The sequence below is a fragment of the Gigantopelta aegis genome, chromosome 5 (assembly GCF_016097555.1).
Source record: "Gigantopelta aegis isolate Gae_Host chromosome 5, Gae_host_genome, whole genome shotgun sequence".
Taxonomy (NCBI): domain Eukaryota; kingdom Metazoa; phylum Mollusca; class Gastropoda; order Neomphalida; family Peltospiridae; genus Gigantopelta; species Gigantopelta aegis.
This window is the reverse complement of record NC_054703.1, coordinates 13,851,326-13,870,195: the sequence shown is the minus strand read 5'-3', so window position 1 is coordinate 13,870,195 and position 18,870 is coordinate 13,851,326. Positions and strand designations below refer to the sequence as shown.

The window sequence follows — 18,870 nt, the reverse complement described above, 5'->3', positions numbered from 1 at the left end:
AAGACAAACAACCCTCACAACCCCCCACCCCCACAAACCCCACCCCCCCCACAAAAACCAATAAAAAAAACAAAAAAAACAACACCCACACACAGTCACCCCCCCCAAAAAAAACAAAAAAAAAACAACAAACAACAAACACACACACACACACACACACACACACACACACACACACACACACGCACATTACAACAAAAACAACAGCAAAACCACACACAAACAAATAAAACACAAAAACAAAATTGAAAGAAATAAAGAAAGAGCAAAACAACAACACCTAGCAAAAATAAACCAAAACAAAACAAAACAAAACAACGCTCCCTCCTCCCCCCCCCCCCCCAAAGGAAAAAAAAGGACGAAAATAAAACACAAAACAAAAACAAGCAAACACAAAATTCACCCAACCCCTCGAAATAAAATAAAAAAATCCAAACATAATAACATGAGTTAAAGTTAATGTTTTTGTTTAACAACACCACTAGAACACATTGACAACATCTACTAATCTACCTGACTTAGATCCGCCCCACACACAATCACGTTCGAGCGTATTGTTATTTAGACTTGTTTTTATCCGCGTGTTTACACTCTGAATAGTTCAACCGGCATCGGTGGCGCAGTGGTTAAACCATCGGCTTACATGCTGGTAGGTACAGGGTTCGCAGCCAGGAACCGGCTCCAACCCAGAACGAGTTCTTAATGGCTCAGTGGGTAGGTGTAAGACCACTATACCCTCTCCTCTCTCTCTCTCTCTCTCTCTCTCTCTCTCTCTCTCTCTCTCTCTCTCTCTCTCTCTCTCTCTCTCTCTCTCTCTCTCTCTAACCACTAACCAACTGACAACTAACCCACTGTCCTGGACAGATAGCCCAGATAGCTGAGGTGCGTGCCCAAGACAGCGTGCTTGAACCTTAATTGGATATAACCACGATAATACATTGAAATGAAATGGATGTCCAGGACAGCGTGCTTGAACCTTAATTGGATATAAGCACGAACAAAAGTTGAAATGAAATGAATGGTTCAAGTCAACAAATGTTTGATTAAAGAGATACCAGAACAATTGGAAGATAACATTCCATCCAATAACTGATTTTAAACCACGTGACACGACAAATGGTTCACATATTTACACCAGTGAGACATAGTTTCAATTTAGTAGGACCGGAAAGGTAAACATTTCTGCACATTGAAATAAAAGGTAAACATTTTTATAGATATTTCCGTGTATATCGTTTTGTTATTTTAATAATTTATACACAAACAAAACCACTTTTATTCGTGTGTAATTATTTGCCGAAAAGGCAAACACCTGTTTTAGAGTGTCACAAAAGGTAAACCTTCTAATAATTTATATACAAACAAATACAACAAAAATCCTTTTTATTCGTGTTTATTTATTTGAGTTTAATACGACGAAACGGTAAACACCTGTTTAGGGTGTCGAAAAAAGGTAAACCTTTTTATAGACATTTCCGGTACATATTTTTGTTTTTAATAATTTATATACAAACCCCCTCCCACTAAATTCATTTTTATTCGTGTTTATTTATTTCAGTTTAATAATACAAATATCAAACATCCTTTTATTCGTGTTTGTTTATTTGAGTTTGGTAGGACGAAAAGGTAAACATCTCTTCAGTGTGAAATAGAAGATAAACATTTATGGATATCTCAGTGTAAACATTTATTTTATTTATTAATGATTTAAATACAAACAAAAACAACAGAAACAGCTGTTTTATTGATGTTTATTTATGAAAATATTTACTCTTTTTAGTTGCCATTTTTTGTTACCATATTACCTTCAGAAGCCCATGGGTGCAAATACTAACGAATAGAAGTTAGAAAAGTAAATTATATTAATTGTTTAAAGAATGTATATGTGAAGATATTTAAAATAAAGGATGTTGTTCTTTTGACATCCATGCAAAAACCGTAAATTTGTTAATGTGGGAGCCTGGAGTAAATAAAGCGATTCTTGTTGAAACCCAGAACTATTCCAGATTTTTACGAATTTTATTACTGGAACATTCCTGAATGTGCTGCACTTTTAAAGATTTTATCGACTAACAGAGACTTTTTAATGATTGTAATTATATATCAAATATATATTTCTACATAAGATATTAATGGCTCTATATTAAACGTGTTTCTGATCGTTCTAATATTTGTACTAGATTAAATTTCATCTTATTTTTTTTTCGTACGTACGAAATTATTGGAAGAGAAAATCCAGTTTGGGCTTTTAAATATTTAGACGACCAGAAACACATTGAATATACAGACACTGATATTCTAATCAAGAAAATATATTTAATATGTAAGTTGAATCGTAGAAATATTTTATTAGTCGGAAACATCTTACAATGCAACAAACTCAGGAATGTCCCTTTGAAACATCTTACAATGCAGCAAACTCAGGAATGTCCCTTTAAAACATCTTACAATGCAGCAAACTTAGGAATGTCCCTTTAAAACATCTTACAATGTAGCAAACTCAGGAATGTCCCTTTAAAACATCTTACAATGCAGCAAACTCAGGAATGTTCCTTTAAAACATCTTACAATGCAGCAAACTCAGGAATGTCCCTTTAAAACATCTTACAATGCAGCAAGCTCAGGAATGTCCCTTTAAAACATCTTACAATGCAGCAAACTCAGGAATGTCCCTTTAAAACATCTTACAATGCAGCAAACTCAGGAATGTCCCTTTAAATGTTTTTTAAATGATGAAGACCTGTTAGAATTGTTCGCGAGCGCTCTGCATCATTGGCTGAGTTCATTTCATTTCAACGTATTTTCGTGCTTATATCCAATTAAGGTTGAAGCATACTGTCCTGGACACACACCTCAGCTATCAGGGCTGTATGCAGGACAGAGGGTTGGTTGTTAGTTGGTAGTGAGAGATAAGTGGGTGTAGTGGTTTTACACCTATCCACTGAGTCGTTAAAACTTGCTCTAGGTGGGAGCCGGTACAGGCTTACGAAACCTATTCCTACCAGCTTTATGTCCGATGGCTTAACTATAACGCCACTGAGGTCGGTAGGCTGATTTCAGCCAGACCGAGTAGAAAAAAAAGAGACTTTCGCTAAACTGGTTTATGCGCTTCACGTTAAACAGCATGACCACATCGGTGGCGCGGGGGTGGGTGTGGATGTGGGTGTGTGGGATGGAGGTGGGGGTGGAACCAGTCAAATAGTTCGCGAACGTTAGTTTATCTCGCTGTCACTGAACACGCGCAAGACTTGTATTATGTAATTCTACCGTACAATGTTAAGTGTGTTAACCCTGTTGTCGCCTGCTGTGGTTAATAACGAATGGGAAATGCAATTTCCCTTGAGATAAATTACCTTAGCAGTGTCGGCTTGAACTGTATGTATGAGGTTAATCAGAAGCCGAGGTGAATGGACTATTGTCTTCGTAAACACATACCCGAGAGCAGAGAACTCATTTTAATAAACACTGTATAGTCCATTATAGCTCAAAGTGACATACCCTAGTTTGTAAACACTATTCAGACACGGCGGAGCAGGGGGGGGGGGGGGGGGGGGGGGGGGGAGTGTGTGTGCGTGGGGGGGGGGGGCTACCAACAATAATTCTGACTAAAAATATTATTGGCAGTAAATCTTAAGGCAGAGATGATTTTTACTTGTAGAATACATGAAATTGCATTTCAGGACATCTAGTTTAACCAAATGTACTGCGGGGTATAGCCCCGAACCCCCTTAGAATGTTTTCTTTGCGCCATCGATCTCAGTCAGCCACTCCAGTATTTACTTGCTTCCGGCATGCGCACTAATGGAGCCGCTTTTGTTAACTGCAATTATACTTTACTTCGATTTTGTTCTTTAGATTATCCATTTCCATACATCCTAAGTTTTTCTGGTCTTAATGGTGTTTTTAATATCACAAAATACATTTTTAATATTTTTAAAAACTCACGTGCGTCTGAGAAGTAACAGTTACGAAATCGAGTTTTAGTCAATTTCACCGTTCAACATCACAGACTCTTGTTTCACTCTGATGTAACTGTATACAGATGTGTTGCAGACTTGTAGATTAACTCAAATTAGTGTTAATTTTTACGGGTTGAAACCAGGGTCTGTGAATTTAATATACCACAAAACTATGTCTACCTTGTTACTTGTATATTATTAAAGGGACATACCCTAGTTTTTAAACACTAACGCATACCGAACAAGATTATAGAACGATCAGAAGCACGTTTAATATACAGCCACTAATATTTTATGCAGACAGATATATTTGATATGTAATTACAATCGTTAAAAAGTCTCTTTTAGTCGATAACATCTTAAAAACTGCAGCAAACTCAGAAATGTCCCTTTAAAATAAACATCGAACTAGAAATGAATTATAATAAAAATAACCGGACAGGGAGAGAGATACAGACAGACAGGCAGATAGACAAGTATGCAAACACGTCCAGATACGGCAGACAGAAAAATAAGCAAATAGAAACAGCCTGTATATTTATATTTTTGTCACCATATAAGAAAGGAATGTTTTATTTAACGACGCACTCAACACATTTTATTTACGGTTATATGGCGTCAGACATATGGTTACGGACCACACAGATTTTGAGAGGAAACCCGCTGTCGCCACTACATGGGCTACTCTTCCGATTAGCAGCAAGGGATCTTTTATTTGCGCTTCCCACAGGCAGGATAGCACAAACCATGGCCTTTGTTGAACCAGTTATGGATCACTGGTCGGTGCAAGTGGTTTACACCTACCCATTGAGCCTTGCGGAGCACTCACTCAGGGTTTGGAGTCGGTATCTGGATTAAAAATCCCATGCCTCGACTGGGATCCGAACCCAGTATCTACCAGCCTCTAGACCGATGGCCTGCCACGACGCCACCGAGGCCGGTATCACCATATAAAGTTACCGTATTATAACTACAATTAAATGTCGTCGATTTACACAGTTTGCGCATGCTTTTTTTTATTATTCACACTTCCGATGAATCAAACAGAAATGACAAACCTTAATTGATCAATACTTTGGGAGCGAGATGTATCCCCAATGGTAAAGCGCTGGCTTGATGCCCGGTCGGTCTGAGACGATCCCCGTCGTTGATCCCATTGGGTTATTTCTTATTCCAGCCAGTGCACCACAGCTGGTATATCAAAGGCCGTGGTGTGTGTTATCCTGTCTGTGGGATGATGCATATGAAAGATCCCTTGCTATTCATGGTTTTGCCCACGACAGGCATGCTTGAACAGATCTCTGATGGAAGCATGTCAAAAATTACCGACACCGACACTCATGGAAAAATGTACCGGGTTTCCTCTCTAAGACTATATGTCAAAATTACCAAATGTTTGATATCCAGTAGCTGATGATTAATAAATCAATGTGCTGTAGTTCTATTGGTTTTGACAAAACAAACATTAACTTGTTTGTATATTACTTAAGATGGTCGTCGTAAGCAGGTTGCGTTGTAAATGTAGTCTCGTTTTACATGCTTGTAAATTAGGCCTATATGTCTCTTTGTTGACCAGATTAATAAATCAATGTGCTGTAGTGGTGTTGTTAAACAAAACAAACTTCTTCTGTGTTGCCCACTTACATATTTACATGCACAAACGTTATCGGCTATGACCGACTCCTTAGTATCAGCTGTTTTATATTAAACATGTTTAATAACTGGGATATACAACCAGGAAAACGTCGTAGTGAATCAGTGAGTATATAATAATATAATATATGAAGCGATGTGGGATAGAACAAGTACAACCAAGGTTAACAAATTTTTATTTTCTTTAACGACACCTCTAGAGCACATTAATTATTAATCATCGGCTATTGGATGTCAAACATTTTGTAATTCTGACTCGTAGTTAATAGAGGAAACCTGTGACATTTTCTTAATCTTTTATATACACTTTCCCACAGACAGGAAAACACATACCACGGCCTTTGTCCAGTTGTGGTACACTGGTTGGAACGAGAAAAACCCAATTAGTTGAACGGATCCACTGAGGTGATTCGATCCTGCAACGCAAACACCTCAAGGGAGCGCTCAACCGACTGAGATAAATTCCGACCACTACACCCAAGGTGTTTGAAATTTCACCCTAGGACGAGGCTTGCTAAATCTCAGGGTAGAAACTTTACACTACTGAGAATGTAATTTGTATGCGGTCGATCTTGGATCGATCCTCATTGGGCTATTTCTCGTTCCTTTCAGTGCACCAAAACTGGTATAACAAAGGCCGTGGTATATACTACCCTGTCTATGGGATGGTGCATATAAAAGATCCCTTGCTACTAATGGAGACAAAATGTAGCGGGTTTCCTATCTAAGACTGTATGTCAAAATTATCAATTGTGACAGACAGACAGACAGATAGTTTATTAAAGTCTCACCTCATTACAACAAAATAAAAATACAACATATACATACAATCAATAAAAGTAATAAAATTGTAATAAGCCACTCTATACTGAGTTACGAGAGACTATTGAATAAAAACATCTAAAGAAAACAAAAAACAACAAAAACAAATATACAGCTAAAACAATTGCAGCACAGATAAAACAATAACATATATACACGAATCATTTCATAGTGTATAAAAGGGATTTTCTATGTTTAAGAATAAAATAGCAGGTTTTGGCAGATAAAATACATATATCGGGACAGGACAAGATAAAACACACTTTATGGATGTTGGTGCAGTGATCAAAATTTAAAAGTAATGTCCTACAGTAAGCGAGTACTTCTAATCTAATATTTACATATAACGGACATTCAAGTAAAACGTGGCACTCGTCTTCGATGTGGTTGGGACAATTAAAACACGTTCTTTCTTCCAGTGGTGTATTATTGTATCGACCGGTTTGACATCCAATAGCCGATGATTAATAAATTAATGTACTCTACTGTTGTCGCTAAACAAAGACAAACATTAACTTTAAAAACCTTCCGTATTTTAAAATAATATAACCGTAGCCCAGTGGTAAAGCCTTCGCTTGATGCGTGGTCGGTCTAGGATCGATCCCCGTCGGTGGACCCATTAGGTTATTTCTCGCTCCAGCTAGTGCTCCACAACTGGTGTAACAAAGGCCGTGGTATGTACTATCCTGTCTGTGGGATGGCGCATATAAAAGATCCCTTGCTGCCAATAAAAAGAGTAGCCCATGAAGTGGCGACAGCGGGTTTCCTCTCTCAATATATGTGTGGTCCTTAACCATATGTCTGATGCCATATAACCGTAAATAAAATGTGTTGAGTGCGTCGTTAAATAAAACATTTCCTTCCTTCCTTCCTTCCTTCCTTCCATATAACCGTAAAATAAAAAAAACATGTGTTGAGTGCGTCGTTAAATAAAACATTTCCTTCTACTTTCCTTCAATAGGCCAAATATTATTTTGGATTTGGATCTTAAATTAGGTTTCAGTAACAAACCCGTTATCGAAACTTCGGTTTTCCGTGATACCTTTACAGTTTTGCATTTATCTAGCAATTAAAGCTGACCCAAGTTCCACTCGAGTGAAATTGTGACAGTGCCTCTTCAACTTTTATTACTTGCATACGTCACGCATGACGTCTTAGAAGGCCAGGCCAAGGTCAGCCCCGTGACTGTGAGTAAGACACTATAAATATAAATTTAATTTACGAACACGTTCGTCCCAATAGTTTACTCTGGCACCGACTACCAAGTCGAGCGTGACTCTTAGGGTATAATAAATCATAATTTAGAATCCGTCTTATCACATCAAATATCTCTAGAGCTAAAGATGTGTTTGTCACACAGTTTGACTTGGGTTTTAATACACACATTGGATTTTCCCCATAATAACCAGTGGTACAAAAGGCTGTGGTATGTACTGTCATGATCGTGGGACAGAATATATAATAAAAAAATACCCTTGCTGCTAATGGAAAGTGTAGCAGGTTTCAACTGAAGAAGGAAGGAAGGAAGGAAATGGTTTATTTAACGACGCACTCAACACATTTTATTTACAGTTATATGGCGTCAGACATATGGTTAAGGACCACACATATATTGAGAAAGGAAACCCGCTGTCGCCACTTCATGGGCTACTCTTTTTAATAAGCAGCAAGGGGTCTTTTATACACCATCCCACAGATATACCAGTCATGAAGCACTGGCTGGAACGAGAAATAGCCCAATGGATCCACCGACGGGGATCGATCCCACACCGACCGCGCATCGAGCGAGCGCTGTACCATTGTACTACGTCCCGCCCCCGACTGAAGGATGAATGTTTAACGACACCCCAGCACGAAAAATACATCGGCTATTGGGTGTCAAACTATGGTAATGCAAACAAATAAAGTGATGATCAACATCAATATAAAAAAAATCAAGATTTAAACAAAAACAGTGTAAAGAACTGTACAAAAACACAAATATCACAGATAGATACTGAATTTTACTCAAAACTTCAATTTTGTGCTGTAATGACCATTCTCAAAGAAAATGTTACACCCCTGCACCACGGTGAGGTTAGAGCACGCGCAGGGGCGCCCCCGACTAAAGACGGTGACATAGTTATCAAATGTTTAGTCTGGTACCGAGTATGATGTCAGTGACTCTTCGAGTGTAATAGATCATACTGTCTCTTATTACATATACTAGCTAAAGATGCAGCTGTCACACTGTTTGACTTTTCTTCAGTACATCCATTGCATTAAGACCGGCCTCGGTGGCGTCGTGGTTAGGCCATCGGTCTACAGGCTGGTAGGTACTGGGTTCGGATCTCAGTCGAGGCATGGGATTTTTAATACAGATACCGACTCCAAACCCTGAGTGAGTGCTCCGCAAGACTCAATGGGTAGGTGTAAACCACTTGCACCGACCAGTGATCCATAACTGGTTCAACAAAGACCATGGTTTGTGCTATCCTGCCTGTGGGGAGCGCAAATAAATGATCCCTTGCTGCTAATCGGAAGAGTAGCCCATGAAGTGGCGACAGCGGGTTTCCTCTCAAAATCTGTGTGGTCCTTAACCATATGTCTGACGCCATATAACCGTAAATAAAATGTGTTGAGTGCGTCGTTAAATAAAACATTTCTTTCTTTCCATTGCATTAAAGGGACATTCCCGAGTTTGCTGCATTGTAAGATGTTTCCAACTTATAAAATATTTCTACGATTAAACTTACATATTATATATATTTTCTTGTTTAGAATATCAGTGTCTGTATATCCAATGTGTTTCTGGTCGTCTTAATATTTGTAAGGAGCCTAAACTGGATTTTGACGAAAACAAATAGTTTTTAGGAAACAGAATTAAATTTAAACTAGTACAAATATTAGAACGATTAGAAACACGTTTAATATACAAACACTAATATTTTATGCTGAAAAATATATTTATTATTTAATTACAGTCATCAAAAAGTCTCTATTAGTCGATAACATCTTAAACATTGCAGCAAACTCAGGAATGTCCCTTTAAGATTTCCCAATCCTAACAAGCGATCCCTTCGAATGGTGTACCAAAGGCTGTGGTATGTGCTGTCATGTCAGTGGGACAGTGCATATTATAACAAATCTTGCTGCTAATGGAACACAAATCTAGCAGGCTTCCTCTAAAGATGGATGTCAAAATTATCAAATGTTTGACATATATGCACTAGCCGAGGGCAGGACGTAGCACAGTTGTAAAACGCTCGCTTGATGCTCGATCGTTCTTGGATCGATCCCCGTCTTGGACCCATTGGGTTATTTTTTGTTTTAGCCAGTGCACCACGACTGGTAAATCAAAAGTCGTGATATGTGCTATCTTGTCTATGGGATGGAGGATATAAAAGAGTCCTTGCTAATAATGGAAAACAAATGTAACTTTGATCTTATTGTAGACGTATGTTATCATTTCAGATCCAAGCTACACGATGGAATTGCGATATCTGACGATGCTGTTGGCGTTGTCTTTTTTACACGTCGTAGTGGGCACACTCACACTTGGAGGTGACAACGTCTGTCAGCGCATGCAACCGTAAGTCTAGATCTCACTCTCTCTCTCTCTCTCTCTCTCTCTCTCTCTCTCTCTCTCTCTCTCTCTCTCTCTCTCTCTCTCTCTCTCTCCCTCCCTCTCTCTCTCTCTCTCTCTCTCTCTCTCTCTCTCTCTCTCTCTCTCTCTCTCTCTCTCTCTCTCTATTATTTGTTTATTTTATATTTGTATCTTATGTTCTATGACTTGACATATATTGAACATAAAATATCAATATAAAATAGACAACTAATTAAAATAATAACTATAAATTATGAAATGTAGCTTTACAGAGACAGAGAGATTCGGTTTACTGTAAGTCCACACAACATACAAGTTTTTCTAGAAAATCTATTTTATATACACGTTTTTCAAGATATATCCACTTCGAATTATATTTTCTCTCAAAACGTTCACAAAATATACACGTTATCTCACGGTAGGTCCATATTGTATACACTATTCTCATGTGTCCACTTCGCATACAATTTTCACCTAACAAGTCCACGTAGTATTCACTTTTTCTCTCAGCAATTCCACATAGTATTTACTTTTCTGATAATAAAGTCCATTTGGTATACACTTTTCTCGTAAGTCCACTTATTATTCACGTTTCTCGTCAGTCCACTTCGCATACAATTTTCGTCGAACACGTTGACATAGTATATGCTTTTCTTCCAGCAATTTCACATAGTATACACTTTTATCACAGTCAGAGCATTTTGTAAACACTTTTCATAAGTATACTGTACACACTTATTTTTTTTTGCAATTCCACTGTGTAAACATGTTTCTCTTAAAGCCGCACACCCTAGTTCCATCCAGCGAAAATAAATTATAATTTGGTTAATCTACAAACCTGTAACACACTTAGATCACGTTTTTATCAAATGGAGTGAAAAAGCAGGTTTTATATCGATAAATACCATGGGAATCCCCATGTCGCAATTGCTTGAACTAATTTTGAAAGTTAGTATTCTGATGTCACCGGTAGATGTCGCTCGAAGCACAACAATGCCTACGTCACGACAAATTTCACAGACTTGGGGTGCGTTCCTTTCACCTCTCCTGGACATGTTCCAACTGTTCTGTTCTGGTTGTATCCCCTCTCCAGATATCGTAAGACTTAGCAAAATTATTGGTTTTAAGGGTTTGTAACGTTTTGTATTGAGACACTTACTTGTCAGAACTTTATTGTTACTGAAAATGTTCACGAACTGTGAAGAAAAATCTCACAAATGAACAACAACAAATCGGATGTTGATTGCGCGAACCGTGCACGCAAAAACAAACCGAACCAAAATGATAACGGTCACGTGGTATACCAACGTCTGTGACATTGAAATGGAAATATTCCCTCTAAAAATAGATTAGACCTTGTCTGCTCAACGGTTTTTTCTCAGAGGCCCGTGCCATTTTATGAAATACGAAAAATGCATTTTGTTGTATTACGAAAACCAGGATTACCAGGATTACCAAAAAACACTTCAGGTGAATGGAAATGTATATATGTATAATAAACGGTAAGTAAAGTGCAATTTTATCTGTGAAAAAATGGGTTTAATAGCGAAAAACAACACCGTAATAGTTAACAACTAGCCGTAACTAGGGTGTGTCCCTTTAACACGTCCACATAATATACACTTTCTCATAGTAAATTCATTTTGTGTACACTTCAATGTACACTACAAATAAGTACACTATATTATACACACTTGTCTTCTTGCAACTGTAGGGGCGGGACGTAGCCCAGTGGTAAGGCGCTCGCTTGATGCGCGGTCGGTCTCGGATCGATCCCCGTCGGTGGGCCCATTTGGCTATTTCTCGTTCCAGCCAGTGCACCACGACTGGTATATCAAAGGCCGTAGTATGTACTACCCTGTCTGTGGGATGGTGCATATAAAAAATCCCTTGCTGCTAATCGAAAAAGAGTAGCCTATGTAGTGGCGACAGCGGGTTTCCTCTCTCAATATTTGTGTGGTGCTTAACCATATGTCTGACGCCATATAACCGTAAATAAAATGTGTTGAGTGCGTCGTTAAATAGAACATTTCTTTCTTTCTTGCAATTGCACTTTGGAAACACCGGTCTTTCAACATGTCCATGTAGTATATGCTTTTCTCCCAGCAAATCCACATAATATACACTTGTCACAGTAAGTCCGTTATGTAAAAAAAAGAAAGCTACATTTTGTAGACACTGGTCTTCTTGCACTTCCATTTTGTAGACACTAGTCTTCTTGCACTTCCATTTTGTAAACCTTTCCCTCCTAGCAAATTCACTTTGTAAAAACCGTATGTATATTATTTTGTTGACGTTGTTGCAGTTACACGATAACGAAGAAGGTTTTGACGAAGAAGGCGGTACAGAAGTGTACACATACCTGGTGCCTGGCCCTCCCACCTAGATGTACGCACTGCTAGTAAGTATATATACACACATACACGATGACGAAGAAGCCCTCCCACCTAGATGTACGCGATGCTAGTAAGTATATATACACACATACACGATGACGAAGAAGCCCTCCCACCTAGATGTACGCGATGCTAGTAAGTATATATACACACATACACGATAACGAAGAAGCCCTCCCACCTAGATGTACGCGATGCTAGTAAGTATATATACACACATACACGACAACGAAGAAGCCCTCCCCCCTAGATGTACGCGATGCTAGTAAGTATATATACACACATACACGATCACGAAGAAGCCCTCCCCCCTAGATGTACGCGATGCTAGTAAGTATATATACACACATACACGATCACGAAGAAGCCCTCCCCCCTAGATGTACGCGATGCTAGTAAGTATATATACACACATACACGATCACGAAGAAGCCCTCCCACCTAGATGTACGCGATGCTAGTAAGTATATATACACACATACACGATCACGAAGAAGCCCTCCCCCCTAGATGTACGCGATGCTAGTAAGTATATATACACACATACACGATCACGAAGAAGCCCTCCCACCTAGATGTACGCGATGCTAGTAAGTATATATACACACATACACGATGACGAAGAAGCCCTCCCCCCTAGTTGTACGCGATGCTAGTAAGTATATATACACACATACACGATGACGAAGAAGCCCTCCCCCCTAGATGTACGCGATGCTAGTAAGTATATATACACACATACACGATGACGAAGAAGCCCTCCCCCCTAGATGTACGCGATGCTAGTAAGTATATATACACACATACACGATGACGAAGAAGCCCTCCCACCTAGATGTACGCGATGCTAGTAAGTATATATACACACATACACGATGACGAAGAAGCCCTCCCCCCTAGATGTACGCGATGCTAGTAAGTATATATACACACATACACGATGACGAAGAAGCCCTCCCCCCTAGATGTACGCGATGTTAGTAAGTATATATACACACATACACGATGACGAAGAAGCCCTCCCACCTAGATGTACGCGATGCTAGTAAGTATATATACACACATACACGATGACGAAGAAGCCCTCCCACCTAGATGTACGCGATGCTAGTAAGTATATATACACACATACACGATGACGAAGAAGCCCTCCCACCTAGATGTACGCGATGCTAGTAAGTATATATACACACATACACGATGACGAAGAAGCCCTCCCACCTAGATGTACGCGATGCTAGTAAGTATATATACACACATACACGATGACGAAGAAGCCCTCCCACCTAGATGTACGCGATGCTAGTAAGTATATATACACACATACACGATGACGAAGAAGCCCTCCCACCTAGATGTACGCGATGCTAGTAAGTATATATACACACATACACGATGACGAAGAAGCCCTCCCACCTAGATGTACGCGATGCTAGTAAGTATATATACACACATACACGATGACGAAGAAGCCCTCCCACCTAGATGTACGCGATGCTAGTAAGTATATATACACACATACACGATGACGAAGAAGCCCTCCCCCCTAGATGTACGCGATGCTAGTAAGTATATATACACACATACACGATGACGAAGAAGCCCTCCCACCTAGATGTACGCGATGCTAGTAAGTATATATACACACATACACGATGACGAAGAAGCCCTCCCACCTAGATGTACGCGATGCTAGTAAGTATATATACACACATACACGATGACGAAGAAGCCCTCCCACCTAGATGTACGCGATGCTAGTAAGTATATATACACACATACACGATGACGAAGAAGCCCTCCCACCTAGATGTACGCGATGCTAGTAAGTATATATACACACATACACGATGACGAAGAAGCCCTCCGCCCTAGATGTACGCGATGCTAGTAAGTATATATACACACATACACGATGACGAAGAAGCCCTCCCCCCTAGATGTACGCGATGCTAGTAAGTATATATACACACATACACGATGACGAAGAAGCCCTCCCCCCTAGATGTACGCGATGCTAGTAAGTATATATACACACATACACGATGACGAAGAAGCCCTCCCACCTAGATGTACGCGATGCTAGTAAGTATATATACACACATACACGATGACGAAGAAGCCCTCCCCCCTAGATGTACGCGATGCTAGTAAGTATATATACACACATACACGATGACGAAGAAGCCCTCCCCCCTAGATGTACGCGATGCTAGTAAGTATATATACACACATACACGATGACGAAGAAGCCCTCCCACCTAGATGTACGCGATGCTAGTAAGTATATATACACACATACACGATAACGAAGAAGCCCTCCCACCTAGATGTACGCGATGCTAGTAAGTATATATACACACATACACGATCACGAAGAAGCCCTCCCACCTAGATGTACGCGATGCTAGTAAGTATATATACACACATACACGATCACGAAGAAGCCCTCCCACCTAGATGTACGCGCTGCTAGTAAGTATATATACACACATACACGATCACGAAGAAGCCCTCCCACCTAGATGTACGCGCTGCTAGTAAGTATATATACACACATACACGATCACGAAGAAGCCCTCCCACCTAGATGTACGCGATGCTAGTAAGTATATATACACACATACACGATCACGAAGAAGCCCTCCCACCTAGATGTACGCGATGCTAGTAAGTATATATACACACATACACGATGACGAAGAAGCCCTCCCACCTAGATGTACGCGCTGCTAGTAAGTATATATACACACATACACGATCACGAAGAAGCCCTCCCACCTAGATGTACGCGATGCTAGTAAGTATATATACACACATACACGATGACGAAGAAGCCCTCCCAATTAGATGTACGCGATGCTAGTAAGTATATATACACACATACACGATGACGAAGAAGCCCTCCCACCTAGATGTACGCGATGCTAGTAAGTATATATACACACATACACGATGACGAAGAAGCCCTCCCACCTAGATGTACGCGATGCTAGTAAGTATATATACACACATACACGATGACGAAGAAGCCCTCCCACCTAGATGTACGCGATGCTAGTAAGTATATATACACACATACACGATGACGAAGAAGCCCTCCCCCCTAGATGTACGCGATGCTAGTAAGTATATATACACACATACACGATGACGAAGAAGCCCTCCCACCTAGATGTACGCGATGCTAGTAAGTATATATACACACATACACGATCACGAAGAAACCCTCCCACCTAGATGTACGCGATGCTAGTAAGTATATATACACACATACACGATCACGAAGAAGCCCTCCCACCTAGATGTACGCGCTGCTAGTAAGTATATATACACACATACACGATCACGAAGAAGCCCTCCCACCTAGATGTACGCGATGCTAGTAAGTATATATACACACATACACGATCACGAAGAAGCCCTCCCACCTAGATGTACGCGCTGCTAGTAAGTATATATACACACATACACGATCACGAAGAAGCCCTCCCCCCTAGATGTACGCGATGCTAGTAAGTATATATACACACATACACGATGACGAAGAAGCCGTCCCCCCTAGATGTACGCGATGCTAGTAAGTATATATACACACATACACGATGACGAAGAAGCCGTCCCCCCTAGATGTACGCGATGCTAGTAAGTATATATACACACATACACGATGACGAAGAAGCCCTCCCACCTAGATGTACGCGATGCTAGTAAGTATATATACACACATACACGATAACGAAGAAGCCCTCCCACCTAGATGTACGCGATGCTAGTAAGTATATATACACACATACACGATCACGAAGAAGCCCTCCCACCTAGATGTACGCGATGCTAGTAAGTATATATACACACATACACGATGACGAAGAAGCCCTCCCACCTAGATGTACGCGATGCTAGTAAGTATATATACACACATACACGATGACGAAGAAGCCCTCCCACCTAGATGTACGCGATGCTAGTAAGTATATATACACACATACACGATGACGAAGAAGCCCTCCCACCTAGATGTACGCGATGCTAGTAAGTATATATACACACATACACGATGACGAAGAAGCCCTCCCCCCTAGATGTACGCGATGCTAGTAAGTATATATACACACATACACGATGACGAAGAAGCCCTCCCCCCTAGATGTACGCGATGCTAGTAAGTATATATACACACATACACGATGACGAAGAAGCCCTCCCCCCTAGATGTACGCGATGCTAGTAAGTATATATACACACATACACGATGACGAAGAAGCCCTCCCACCTAGATGTACGCGATGCTAGTAAGTATATATACACACATACACGATGACGAAGAAGCCCTCCCCCCTAGATGTACGCGATGCTAGTAAGTATATATACACACATACACGATGACGAAGAAGCCCTCCCCCCTAGATGTACGCGATGCTAGTAAGTATATATACACACATACACGATCACGAAGAAGCCCTCCCACCTAGATGTACGCGATGCTAGTAAGTATATATACACACATACACGATCACGAAGAAGCCCTCCCACCTAGATGTACGCGATGCTAGTAAGTATATATACACACATACACGATCACGAAGAAGCCCTCCCACCTAGATGTACGCGATGCTAGTAAGTATATATACACACATACACGATGACGAAGAAGCCCTCCCACCTAGATGTACGCGATGCTAGTAAGTATATATACACACATACACGATCACGAAGAAGCCCTCCCACCTAGATGTACGCGATGCTAGTAAGTATATATACACACATACACGATCACGAAGAAGCCCTCCCACCTAGATGTACGCGATGCTAGTAAGTATATATACACACATACACGATCACGAAGAAGCCCTCCCACCTAGATGTACGCGATGCTAGTAAGTATATATACACACATACACGATCACGAAGAAGCCCTCCCACCTAGATGTACGCGCTGCTAGTAAGTATATATACACACATACACGATCACGAAGAAGCCCTCCCACCTTGATGTACGCGATGCTAGTAAGTATATATACACACATACACGATCACGAAGAAGCCCTCCCACCTAGATGTACGCGCTGCTAGTAAGTATATATACACACATACACGATCACGAAGAAGCCCTCCCACCTAGATGTACGCGATGCTAGTAAGTATATATACACACATACACGATCACGAAGAAGCCCTCCCACCTAGATGTACGCGCTGCTAGTAAGTATATATACACACATACACGATCACGAAGAAGCCCTCCCCCCTAGATGTACGCGATGCTAGTAAGTATATATACACACATACACGATCACGAAGAAGCCCTCCCACCTAGATGTACGCGCTGCTAGTAAGTATATATACACACATACACGATCACGAAGAAGCCCTCCCCCCTAGATGTACGCGATGCTAGTAAGTATATATACACACATACACGATGACGAAGAAGCCCTCCCCCTAGATGTACGCGATGCTAGTAAGTATATATACACACATACACGATGACGAAGAAGCCCTCCCCCCTAGATGTACGCGATGCTAGTAAGTATATATACACACATACACGATCACGAAGAAGCCCTCCCCCCTAGATGTACGCGATGCTAGTAAGTATATATACACACATACACGATGACGAAGAAGCCCTCCCACCTAGATGTACGCGATGCTAGTAAGTATATATACACACATACACGATGACGAAGAAGCCCTCCCACCTAGATGTACGCGCTGCTAGTAAGTATATATACACACATACACGATCACGAAGAAGCCCTCCCACCTAGATGTACGCGATGCTAGTAAGTATATATACACACATACACGATCACGAAGAAGCCCTCCCACCTAGATGTACGCGCTGCTAGTAAGTATATATACACACATACACGATCACGAAGAAGCCCTCCCCCCTAGATGTACGCGATGCTAGTAAGTATATATACACACATACACGATGACGAAGAAGCCCTCCCACCTAGATGTACGCGATGCTAGTAAGTATATATACACACATACACGATGACGAAGAAGCCCTCCCACCTAGATGTACGCGATGCTAGTAAGTATATATACACACATACACGATGACGAAGAAGCCCTCCCACCTAGATGTACGCGCTGCTAGTAAGTATATATACACACATACACGATGACGAAGAAGCCCTCCCACCTAGATGTACGCGCTGCTAGTAAGTATATATACACACATACACGATCACGAAGAAGCCCTCCCACCTAGATGTACGCGATGCTAGTAAGTATATATACACACATACACGATGACGAAGAAGCCCTCCCACCTAGATGTACGCGATGCTAGTAAGTATATATACACACATACACGATGACGAAGAAGCCCTCCCACCTAGATGTACTCGATGCTAGTAAGTATATATACACACATACACGATCACGAAGAAGCCCTCCCACCTAGATGTACGCGATGCTAGTAAGTATATATACA

General features: G+C 40.6%; 1 protein-coding gene across 8 annotated transcripts in view; it reads left to right on the top strand.

Annotated features, from left to right (window-relative positions):
- The window catches only part of LOC121373278 (multiple epidermal growth factor-like domains protein 11), a 97,131-nt gene that overhangs the window by 22,454 nt on the left and 55,807 nt on the right, over positions 1-18,870 (top strand). For all 8 annotated transcript variants that reach the window (XM_041499799.1, XM_041499804.1, XM_041499805.1 and 5 more), the window contains 2 exons: positions 9,888-10,005; positions 12,326-12,421. In XM_041499799.1, the coding sequence (XP_041355733.1) occupies positions 9,888-10,005; positions 12,326-12,421 (214 nt within the window). The remainder of the gene's footprint in view (positions 1-9,887; positions 10,006-12,325; positions 12,422-18,870) is intronic.